Here is a 13,277-nt window from a genome sequence, read left to right on the forward strand (position 1 = left end):
CTTGGCGAGTGCGACAGTGACTGGAATTGAGCTAGGCCCGATCGGGAGGGTGCCGAGGTATGAAGTTATCTCTGTACACGGGAGTACATCGCCTAGGCTAGTCGGTCTTTCGAATAATCGCGAACTCGTTCGGGCGCGTCGCGATTTTCTATTTGCTCGCGTGTTTGATATTTCATTCCCTATTTTTATGGGAACTTGAAAATATCTTAGCGTTGCGACAGTAGAGTTTCAGTATACCGAACCGAAACCCCTTTTGTAAGACACGAAATATAATAAAGTGTCAGTAGAGTCATTTTAACTTAATTCGCTCCAAGTTAGATTAGGGTACCTTTGATACAGGTAGGGCCAGAAGGCTGCGCCACTAGGGCGCATGTCGGGTCTCGATGCGTAGCCACCTCCACGTGGTGAGACCTGGTAATTGGTATCGTTTTCCAAAAATTAATTTAATTAAATTAATTAATTTAATTAATTTAATTAAATTAATTAAATTAATTAAATTAATTTTTGGAAAACGGTACCAAGCTAAGAGCTACGCACCAAAGTTTAAGATATTTCCTATCTCTTGTAAATTTTCAATGTTCCCTTTGGAATTCGAAAATAGAGACTGGGCATTATCTGTTTAAATGATATTTAAATGAAAAGGAATTAGGCTAACAAGGAGAGTGCAAGTCCTTCGATTTAGTTGGAACTTTGCAGCTTTGTAGATATCGTCATGCAGTTTAAGAAAATAGATCATTATAGCCGCAACTACTCAATAGTTTTTGAGATATTTGCGCTTAAAGTCTTATTACTTTCTTAATTATACATTTCTTTCGAATGTGTTTGAAGTTAAGTTGTATCGTAACGGCGACGATCGAGAATTGATTTAGTGGAGGACCGGCGTTCGATTCCCGGTCCTATTATAGGTTTGATAGTTTTTTCAATATATTTTTTATCTTGTATTCATTTTGCATTGTAAATAATCAATTGTAATTAAACTTTCTTAATAAAAAAAATTATTTTCTACGCTTTCTTATGTTAGTATATATTTATTTCAAAATAATAAGAATATTATGCAAGAAAAATACTTTTCTATAGTAATCTTATTTACTACAGGAAATACAAAACCTATTGCTCGTGTAAGTATTAATTATTAAATTAAACATCGTATAAGAATTTTACCTATAATTCCAACTTTGCACTACAGCTATGAATGTTCATGAATTAATTACAAAAACTTGGCAATTTATTAATTTTCTATTGTCTAATTGATTTCTAGTATCTAGTACGAATAAAAATTTTACCACCTGCGATCTGCGCCATCTATGATTTGGGCTCAAAAATCAAGAAAGTAATAGGAATATAGAATGGGCAAGGAGGTCATCGAAGAGCTTATCGCGTGGTTGACAAGGACAGAGAGGGGATAGAAAAGGATAAAATGGCTTCGGCAGTGAAAAATTATTAATTACTCAATTTCCGTAAACAATTTGTGAATTTTTATAATTTCATTACAAAGCTGTAACGTCAGGCTAAATTCCTATATAATTTTCGTAAAGAATTTAACTCTAAATTGTTAGTTATTAATTTTTATTTGATGGCGTCTATGATTTCGTAACGGCGACCATCACGATCTTCTGTGAAAATATTTAATACTCAATGAAACTAGAAGCAAAATGTGATCAAAAGTTATATGAGAAGATTCTCAAGGACATTGTTTTTATAATGAGTGCTTAAAGTTTCATAAATTAATTGCGTAAGGGATAGTAATTAATGAAAAACCAATGGCGTCTTCGACAACAATTCAAACACTGCGCAGAACAGTTATTAATAATTAATTAATTAGGGACAAATTTCTATCGAAAAATATATTGGAAAGTTCTTGAAGGATCTGGCTTTACGATGCAATTATAAAAGTTCATAAATTATTCACAGATATTGAGTAACTTGTGAATTTTCCATTGCCGATTTGATTTATTAAAATATACTCGGGGCACATAACCAGAGTTAGTAATCTAACATCAGAGCCATTTATATTCTCGTTGCGGAACTCGAGCTTCGAGTCTAAAATCGTAGATGGCTCTGATGTCAGTTTACTAACTCTCGTTATGTGCTCCGGTTATATTTTAATAAATCAAATCGGCAGTGGAAAATTCACTAATTACCCAATATCCGTGAATAATTTATGAACTTTTATAATTGCATCATAAAGCCAGATCCTTCACGAACTTTCACAAATATTTTTCGATGTAAATTTGGCTCTAATTAATTAATTAATTATTAATAATTGTTCTGCGCAGTGTTTGAATTGTTGTCGAAAATTGTCGAAGACGCCATTGGTTTTTCATTAATTACTATCCCTCACGCAATTAATTTATGAAACTTTAAGCACTCATTAGAAAGACAATGTTCTTGCGAATCTTCTTATATAGCTTTTGATCACATTTTGCTTCTAGTTTCCTTTAGTATTAAATATTTTCACGGAAGATCGTGATGGTCGCCGTTAGGAAATCATAGACGCTATAATACAAAAATTAATAATTAACAATTTGGAGTTAAATTCTTTACGAAAATTATATAAGAATGTAGCTTGGAGTTCCAGCTTTGCAATGAAATTATAAAAGTTCATAATTTAATTACAGAAATTGAGTAATTAATAATTTTTCACTGCCGGAGCCATTTTATCCTTCTCTATCCCCTCTCTGTCCTTCTCTACCACGTGACCAGCTCATCGACGACCTCCTTGCCTATTCTATTTTCCTATTACTTTTCTGATCATTTGGTCCAAAACCATAGATGGCGTTGATCGCAGGCGGTAAAATTTTGATTCGAACTAGGTACTAGAAATCAATTCGACAGTAGAAAATTAATAAATTGCCAAGTTTTTGTAATTAATTCATGAGCAATTATAGCTGCACAGCAAAGTTGGAATTATAGGCAACATTCTTAAAGAATGTTTAACTTAATAATTAGTGACAAGTAAATGAGATTGCTATAAAAAAGTGTTTCTCTTGCATAATATTCTTATTAAGTAATAAATATATACTAGCCTAAGAGAGGGTAAAAAATAAATTTTTTTATTAAGAAATTTTATTTATAATTTTTTATTTACAATGTTTTCATAGGCGAAAAATGAATACAAAATAAAAAATAGATTGAAAAAAAATAGAATCTCAAGAAAACGGAATCAAACTGCGGTCCTCAAGAATAGAAATTTTCGATTATCACGGTTAGTCTACAATTCCAATTAAAATCTGTTGCAAATAAATCTGTAATTACAGAAGTAATAAAACTTTAATCGTAAATATCTCAAAAGCTGTTGAGTAGTTGCCACTACAATGATATATTTTCTTAAACTGCATGACGATATTTACAAACCTGCAAAGTTTCAACAAAATCGGTGACCCGAAGGACTTGCATTCTCCTTGTAAGTAAAGAAAGGAACGCAAGTAAGGGAAGGTATGTAAGGACGGTAAGTAAGGTAAGATAAGGTAAGTAAAATTATTAAAATGTACGGCCAAGCAAAAAAAGAATTGTCCAGGAAATTCTTGGAAATGACGTAAAATCTTGGAATTGATCGGCGTGCAACCTTCTATCACGTTATGTTACCCTAATACAAAGTCACATAATCGGTCGAAAATTTCTTGCCAAGCCTGCAAAGTATTGTCCCAGCATTCTTGGAAATGACGTCATTTCTTGGAACTGTCTCGACAAGCGACCTCCTATCATATTATGTTCTCCTGATACAAAGTTGTGAAATCGGCCAAAATTTTTTCTTCGTCACCGCAAAAATATTGACCAAAAAACGGCAAAAGTATTGTCCACCGAGACAGTAAAAGTATTGACCAAAAACGGCAAAAGAATTGTCCACCGAGACAGTAAAAGTAGTGACCAAAAACGGCAAAAGTATTGTCCACTGAGGCAGTAAAAGTATTGACCAAAAACGGCAAAAGTATTGTCCACCAAAGCAGTAAAAGTATTGGCCAAAAACAGCAAAAGTATTAACCGAGAATTCTTGGAAATGACGTCAATTCTGGGAATTGCCTCCGTGATAGAGTTTCTTCCACGTTATGTTATCCTGATACAAAATCGTAAAAATTGGTTGAGAGTTTCGCGTCGGAACTGCGAAAGTATTCTTCACGAACAACCCCCTTTCACGTTATGTTATCCTGATACAAAGTAGCAAAAATTGGCCGACAATTTCTCGTTGAGACAGTAAAAGTATTGTCCACGAAATACCTCCTATCGCGTTATGTTATCCTGATACATAATAGCTACAATTCGCCCGGAATTTATTATCGAGGCTGCAAAAGTATTGTCCTAGAAGAAATTTCAGTCAGATTTTACTACTTTGTATCAGGATAACATATCATGAAAGGAGGTCGCTCGCCGAGACAGTTCCAAGAAATTACGTCATTTCCAAGAATTCTTTCAACAATACTTTTGCAGCCTCGCCGCAAAATTTTTGACCCATATCGCGATTTTGTATTAGAAATATATAACATCACAGGAGGTCGATCATCGAACAAGTTCCGAGAAGTGGCGTCATTTCCTAGAATTTCTTGGACAATACTTTTGCAGCCTTGGCGAGAAATTTTCGGCCAATTTTATGACTTTGTATTAGAGTAACATAACATAATAGGAGGTTGCTCCCCGACCTATTCCCTCCGAAAACTCCCCGGCCGATCCCATAGTCTGTGGACTATATACTTTTACTTCTTCTGCATCGCGGTACACTTTAATTATTTTACTTACCTTATACTTACGTTATACTTACCTTCCCTTACTTGTATTCTTTTCCTTAATTCCTTTTCATTTAAATATCATTTAAACAGATAATGCCCAGTCTCTATTTTCGAATTCCAAAGGGAACATTGAAAATTTACAAGAGATAGGAAATATCTTAAACTTTGGTGCGTAGCTCTTAGCTTGGTACCGTTTTCCAAAAATTAATTTAATTAATTTAATTAATTTAATTAAATTAATTAAATTAATTAATTTAATTAAATTAATTTTTGGAAAACGATACCAATTACCAGGTCTCACCACGTGGAGGTGGCTACGCATCGAGACCCGACATGCGCCCTAGTGGCGCAGCCTGCTGGCGCTACCTGTATCAAAGGTACCCTAATCTAACTTGGAGCGAATTAAGTTAAAATGACTCTACTGACACTTTATTATATTTCGTGTCTTACAAAAGGGGTTTCGGTTCGGTATACTGAAACTCTACTGTCGCAACGCTAAGATATTTTCAAGTTCCCATAAAAATAGGGAATGAAATATCAAACACGCGAGCTAATAGAAAATCGCGACGCGCCCGAACGAGTTCGCGATTATTCGAAAGACCGACTAGCCTAGGCGATGTACTCCCGTGTACAGAGATAACTTCATACCTCGGCACCCTCCCGATCGGGCCTAGCTCAATTCCAGTCACTGTCGCACTCGCCAAGACTTACACGTGGACCAAGGATAGTCCCTGAACCAATGAAACTTCTAGTGTCAACGCGAGGGCCCTGCTGGGCGGTTGCCGGCCAAGACAGACACTTCGCATCCCAGCCACACGGGGTAGAACTTAATCATCCCTGTGGTCTAACCGTAGATGGTACTAGTCCGTCAGCCAGCATGTGCCCGAGCCCCAGTCGCGTACGACTTAGGCAGCGGACCGCCCCGTCGAGGTCAGAAGACGCACTGATTCGAGGGGGTCACCCTGGAACCCGATGCATGACGAGATTGACAGTGACTGGAAATGAGTGTCGGAGACGAGTCGTGAGGATGACTTACGAAGCATGTACTTATCGAGTACACGAGAGCACGTCGCGTAGGCTAGTCGGAACTTACGAACGATCGCGATTATCGTGAGAACAATTATGTTCTATTTGCTAAACGGGGGGGATAAGAAAATGATAGAGAATTTATAAATTTCGCTGCAAGTTAGGTAGCTTACCTTTGTACAGATAGCGCGCACATGATACTTAGTCTATGGATCTATCTTATGATTACTTAAAAGTAAACGCACGCATCGTTCATTGATGTGTCGCAAACAGAATCTTGAGAAACCTAAAAGCTAAAACAGAATATATTATTGTTAATATGTAGCTGAAAGGAAAGGGATTAGTACGAGGAAACCATCAAGGATAATAACCAAATGGAACGAGCAAGCCAACGACGAGACCTGAGCAACATAACTACGAGACAGAAACATTCCAACGGTGAGATATAAACATACCAACGAGGAAGCGCTCGAGTATTATACGAAATACTCGAACGCTCTAACGAAAACAAATCGAACGAAAGTCGTAAAATTTGTGAAAGAAAAGATTTAGCCAACGATGACACATAAGTAAACCAACGACGAAGCATTCGAATATTGTACGAAATACTCGAATGCTGAAACAAAGAGACAAATTGAATGAAAGAAGTAAAATCTGGAAGAAGAAAAGTAATTAGAACCTGAAAGAAGAAATTATTGTTAAATTATTTAAGAGAGTGAACAATGGCCACTGAATAGCCATTGATCTAGCCAACGATGATATACAAATAAACCAACGACGAAGCATTCGAATATTGTATGAAATACTCGAATGCACAAGCAATAAAAACTAGAATGAAAGAAATAATATCTGAAAGAAGAAAGATAATTAAAACCTGAAAGAAAAAATAATTATTACCTGAAAGAAGGAATTATTATTAAATTATTCAAGAGAGTGGACAATGGTCACTGAATAGCCATTGATCTAGCCAACGATGATATACAAATAAACCAACGACGAAACATTCGAATATTGTAACAAATACTCGAATGCATAAACAATGAAACCTAAAATAAAAGAAATAGAATCTGAAAGAAGAAATAATTAAAACCTGAAACAAAAAGAAAAAATATTAACACGCACCCTCCGAAGTCGAAGCGACAACTGGCTTGAGTCTGCACGCGGGCCCCTTATATAGCGGCGGCTGGGCGAAGATCGACGAAAATTTCCGAACTTTATCGATTCCTTTAAAAGTTACTTCTTCGCTGTAATAACTAACAATTTAATAACTTTTTGACTTTTATCGTTAATATACGTTACAAACAATTTGTTAACAACAATTTTAATTTGCTATTGACAATAAATTTATTAATTTATTAGCTTTTTGTAAGTTACGAATACATTTTAGTAGAAATACGTTGCTTGTTTAAGTAGTAGCCAATAATTTATTAATTCAGTTTACATTTATCGTTAATATACGCTGCAAAATATTTGTTATTAACAATAAATGTAGCAATTTATTAACTTTTTGCTAATTATAGATATATTTTCAAGCAAATACGTTATATATATACTAGTAATAGCTTATAATTTAGGAATTTTTCCACTTGTATTATAAATTTACTTTGTGTACAATTTGTTATTAACAATATTTATTTGTTATTAACAATCAGGGTAGTAATTTATAAATTTTTTCTAAATTGTATATACATTTTAACAAAATTATGTTATAAATTCAAGTATTAACCAGTTTATTATATAAAACTTATTATTTTTTTAACTTTTATTACAAACTGACGTTGTAAACAATTTATTATTATTAATAAGTTTCACAATTTATGCATTTTTTATGAACTATAATTGCATCCGCACTTTCATGTGATAAACTTCCATGATACGTATATATATGTAAAAATATTTTTATTTTCCACGTATTTTCTACTAAAGCGAGTATTACATGCCGAGTAGATGGCAGTTTATTTTTTAAGAACTGTATATTAAAAAGTGATTCGTACTTACAAATCGAATTACGAAGTGGTTTCAGATTATAAGAGATTGAGTGGAATTTTGTATAATTTTGCGATTATTATATTGTTATCATTGCGTACGTATATATTTATTGAAATCTTCGTTATTTTTCAACAAATTTCAATAATATCTGAATTCTCTACGTATATTTCGTTTATTATATATATTTTATTTGTTATATATTACATACAGCAGGGTAAGGCAAATCGACTTCTTGTATACACTCCTCCATTTGGCTTATCTCTTAACCTAAACTCGCCAAAAAAGGTGTAACGGGTACACGAGCGTGCATGGTGTTCGTGTGCCAAGGAATGTAGAAAAGAGTGGCCGTGGAAGAAACGGCAGACCCACTGGCCATAATATTGAGCCACGTATACGCAACTGCTTGCAATTTCATATACATTTAGCATTTTCGTCGATGCTTAATAACGACACTCTCATGAAAACGTTTTCCATAAGCGGAATCGTGGGGCCCTGCTCCCTTACCTCGTGGTACTCTTCGGGGACATTCCTTTCAGCCCCTACAGCACATTACCACACCAATTTATGTAACGTTAAAAACTATCTGATCGAAGATTCTTACTTCGAGCAAGTTTGGCTCATCGAAACAAACTACAGTCATTAAGAATTTATCCCTCTGCGAAGAGAGATACAGGAAAGATATGATGATAGACAGAATAAAATGTACGAAAGTTTTAAAGCTGTAGTTCTCATGAAATCGTGCGTGTTATCGGATTCTTCAGCAAAATACGAATTATTAGGGGAACTTTTGAATCATAATACAAATTTTTCCTTGTTGCATATGTATTATATTTCATATACTATATCATGCATATTTTGATATGATCATATTTCTCAACAATTTTATTTATTGTATCATTACACCATTGTTTGCTGTAATATATGAATGGTATTGGAATATTTCTTCTGAAATGCAAAGATTTCATTATTAATTTTGTAAAATGATAAAAATGGTTTGCAATATTAGGTGAGCAAAAATAATTGTGATAAACTACATTTAAAATACTATACTTACAATGTGCGTACCTCTTCCCTTTATCATCCCTTTCCATTAAGGAACTTCAAGATATCGCTTCAGGTTCCGTAGAGAATTTAATGAAAAAGAAATTCCTGTCCGTTGTATTAGAACCTGAATGCATTATTGAAAGTGGAATATAGCGTGATTTCTGATATCTAGTGCGAATCCTCGCCATTCTTCATGCGTTTCATCCTGTTTAGATCACTGGCTTGAATGAAATCTCGATTTCCCGTTACATGGAGCCTGATTCATGCACAAGTCACGCCGACCGGCGTGGAAAGAGAACGTATTCTTACCTAGCCACCTCTATCCACTGAATTTCCGACCATTCCATGGATGCTGGATGCTTTGTGGATACGCCCAAAAGACGTTCCATCAAGAATCACAAGTAAAGCCAACATCGGTGTCAAGAAACCCGCTTATCCGACCACGAGAGCGTGAGTACAAAGAATTCAATTGCCCTTCGTGGTACTTGTGTCGTGTTTGTCATTGAGAACATAAGCTTTTGTATGGAAATTCCTATGAGATACTTCGAACTGAAAATTGAGGAAGAAAATTTCAGTATGATATTACACTCTCAGCCTCAGTACAATAATAAAACAAACTTCTGAACACTAAGATATTTTACGATAACTAATTTAATTTGTAGCTAAAGAATTATGAAATTATAAGATCACCTTACTCAGACATTCCACAGCTGATGAGTATATACAGATGCTGCGAGTGGAGGACAGGAGAAATCATTCTGAAATGCAACACAGATCGCGATGAGCATAAAGGTCGTAAATAGTAACTAAATTAATAGCAATGCATGAGAAGATACAGTTAAAAAAATAGGAATACATAAAACATTAAAAGTACCAACCAGACAGGAGAAAACGATGATCGTTTTAAAAGAAAAAATCTATTTCTGTTCCAGAAACGGTGGTCAGTGTAAGTCGAAGGAGCAGAGACGAGAAATGACGGTACTGTTCGTTGCACGAAGACGTGTCGAAAATTTCACCAGGCCGACAATGGTCGATTTCACAGACAGCAAGAGCGTGTCAGAGGCTGAATCGTGCAAGTTAATCATACGCGACGCAAGTAGGCCGACCTGCGCAAAAACAAACGATTTGCGCACACGGCAGCGAGATACATATAATTGGCCGGCGTATTGCTAGCGGCTCGTGGAGTATTCCAGCAAATCCGACATACATTCCAGTGCGGATCCCGGCTGCTTACGTTTCACCACGCCGTGGAATGCAGTCACCTTGTGGCAGGTGTACCGAACGTCCTCAAATGTTTCAGCTTCGTACTTTCCCCGATTTGAATCCAAACGTTTCTTCGTCGTGACAAGTGGAACCAACGGGATCTAGCTGAACCAGTCGTTTCAGTTTTGGTCTTCTTCCACCCTATTAAAGACCTGAAATATCGATTGGTATTCGCTGTAGTCGAGTTTAGATACATTTTACATTAAGAAAACGCTAATTTATTCGATGATCTCTCAATAGCAAGGGAACAAACGCGAAAATTTGTTGAAACTATTACAATTTGTTATTTGGAAAATTAATTAAATTGGGAATATTAATGATATTAACATGTCTTATTTTTACCTTGTTTTTATTAGAAATGTGTATATTTTTGAGAGAAAATATGCATCACTATCCTTGCAGAGGTATAAATTTGCACATGACATGTTGTTCAATGGAAGCATCGTTTGGATAAATAGTGGGAATAGTAGCCTTGAAGAGATAAGTGTTTTGCAGTGTCTATAGTTCATAGTCTTTTTATGTAGTAGATGTTAATCACTGCCCTCGCATTATAATGGTAACAATAACAATAACAAAATATAATGTTAATATTGAACACACTAAATTCCATAATCGCTCAGTGAAACGTAGAAACGTAACAGAAGTCATTCTAAGTATGTCAGGTCAGTGATTCCACTTGCAAACCTACAGAAAAGAATTAGAAAAAATGAATCGAAGAAGATAATTTTAGGTTAGGAATATCAATCGAATTAACGGGTCCATGAAGCTCGTTTACGCGACCTCTAGACGGTCATCCCGCAGTTAAATGCGCGAGAGGCTTTCTCCATGGATTGGAATGCGGCCTCTCCCTCTGACCGGCTCTCTGGCTTGCTTCGAGGACAGCCACGGAGATACTCCGAGTACGTCGGCCTCCAAGTCGGTTCTCTACTGATTTTAGTTCCTTCATGATGGCTACGTACCGGGAAATCTGTTTGCTTCCTTCTGGACAAGCAAGCTGACAAAGTTCACGCTTCTACTGTGACTGTGCATTGGAAACCGATCTTAAAGAGCACGTATATCGGATCTTGTTCCGTTTTCTGGATGGCGTATGTTTGACAATGGTAATTCATCATGACAATTCTTCGATACTGTCCAAGTATCTAACTTTAACTTATACACCTACTTTGGGGTGTGAAATTAAGAGTTAAAACGACTTCATTGTTCATTAAGCATTTGGAATCCATACATGGATGGTTTTGGCTAAAAGCAGGGTAGCTTTTGTAATTGAGATTACACATCTTATACGAATATTGTTGGAATGATAAATAATTCACGATAAACTGGATTCACTCTATGACTTATGTACAGCCGGTGTTCTACCAATCATATGTTGCAAAATATTATCTTGCTGGTGATTCAGTAATTAAGCATTTTCAATACGATAGTTCGTGAAAAATTATCCACACATAAAACCGTTTCGATTACAGATCGACCATTTACTATAATGAGTTAGCATCTACACATGCGGGCAGAAAATTAATTGTGTGATTAGGTATTGAGCAATAGAGCCGTTACGGATTTCTGAATTCCTCGACTATTAGATTGTCGGTTCTTGACACCATTTAGAGTCTTTTATTCTTAAGTTAATCTGGATGTTCAAATTTTGAATTCTTTTTGTTCTTTGAATCATTGGATTTTTGATTTGTAGAGATTCTTGAATAGCGAAATTCTTCTCATTGCTAAGTTCTGAAAATTTTAAACTTTTAATATCCAGATATTTTGAATTTTGTCAATTTTTGAACTTCTGAATTGTTATATTTCTTAATTACCTAGTTTTATATCCTTTAACATCGAAGTCTCGTGCCTGTGCGTCATCTCTACTCTTTGGTAGTCGAATTCCTTAATATGAATTCTTGAAATTCTGGAAACTAAAATTCTTATACTTCACGTTCCTCTACCTTATAATATTGGATTCCGTGCTTTCAAATACTAATATATCCCATAGACAACAGTTTCCCTGAAAGAATTTAGAACTCTTCAAAATGTCGATATCATTTGGTAACAAACTTTTACCAGGGACAGTGCACAAGACCTGTTTGCCAGTCTGTACGCAGCCTAAGGCGCGAATGAACACCACTCTATCAAGCTGTAGACCACCGCGTGCCCGAGCAGCTCGCTTTCCATTCCGATCGAGAGGTTTTACTCTTGCCGTTACAAGTTAAAATGTACAGGCTCTGGTATAAACACCAGCTCTAATTCGTGCTTGACGAGCACGTTTACTACGCGAGTTAAACCAACTGAATGAAATTTAATTTCCATTCGAAGAGTACCACTCCCAATAGATCGACGATATCGGAATACTGATTCGCCGCGAAGGCTAAATTGCATAAATTTTTCGTGACTAGAAATGTAAACTCGTTGAGCAAGTATAATTTCGCGGGAGATCCTTGTTTTCTTCTTCTTCATCGCGAAGTTACAATGTTTTCCATAATTTCTCATAATCATCTTATACCACAGCATTCTATGCACCCTGGCGGCAAATTGGTAGGTTATTTTTAACAATAGTCTTGATACAGAACATAATCGTAATTATGCAGAATGTTGTTTTCTTTTAAGCCATGTATTTTTCTTGATACCATGTTGAATCCATAAGAATCAGATAAGAGAGTTTCGACAGCTTGCAAAGTAAGTTGATAACCTCGGTGACAACAGTTATGATTTCCAAATTTGAGCATGCAATATGTTGGTCAAGGTTATGTTAAGGTTATATTCGTATAATGTACAAAATTTGTTTAAAATTGTTCAACTCGAGCTGTTTGTGAGATTGTAAAAAGTATTGCCATGTCGGTAATTATTAATTAATTAAAATATTGGAAACTTACATACCAATTAAGTAAAACACTAGATGTATCTATAAGAAAAGCATCCATAGCATTAGAAACATCTCCTACGCATACACATTCTTCGAAGGCAACATTCTTTTCTAATTATTCACAGATACTTAATGTAAACACAATGAATTTCAATACTAATAAGATATTCTCGACATAACCTTATATTACTGTATAATACACTTATTGACTCCTTTCTTAAATACATTTGAACAAAAAATAAACAATAAAGAAACTTAAATTTCTTTTCAATCACCTTCATTGTGTCCAGAAAATTTAAGACAAATCGATGACCCGAATGTCATGCGGCCTCTGTCAGAGGGAGCCAGAGAACGTAAGAAGAGACGACAGGCCGCCGTACGGC

The 13,277-nt window shown here is 35.4% G+C and overlaps 1 protein-coding gene across 1 annotated transcript; it reads left to right on the forward strand.

The window, feature by feature from the left end:
* Positions 1–8,802: 8,802 nt before the first annotated feature.
* On the forward strand, positions 8,803–9,953 carry LOC108545853 (uncharacterized). The gene is made up of 2 exons (XM_017897649.1): positions 8,803–9,230; positions 9,713–9,953. Exons 1-2 carry the CDS (start codon positions 9,130–9,132, stop codon positions 9,951–9,953), a joined length of 342 nt encoding a protein of 113 aa, XP_017753138.1. The 5' UTR covers positions 8,803–9,129.
* Positions 9,954–13,277: the final 3,324 nt, after the last annotated feature.

The sequence above is a fragment of the Eufriesea mexicana genome, unplaced genomic scaffold (genome assembly GCF_001483705.2).
Source record: "Eufriesea mexicana isolate 0111107269 unplaced genomic scaffold, ASM148370v2 scaffold572, whole genome shotgun sequence".
Classification (NCBI taxonomy): domain Eukaryota; kingdom Metazoa; phylum Arthropoda; class Insecta; order Hymenoptera; family Apidae; genus Eufriesea; species Eufriesea mexicana.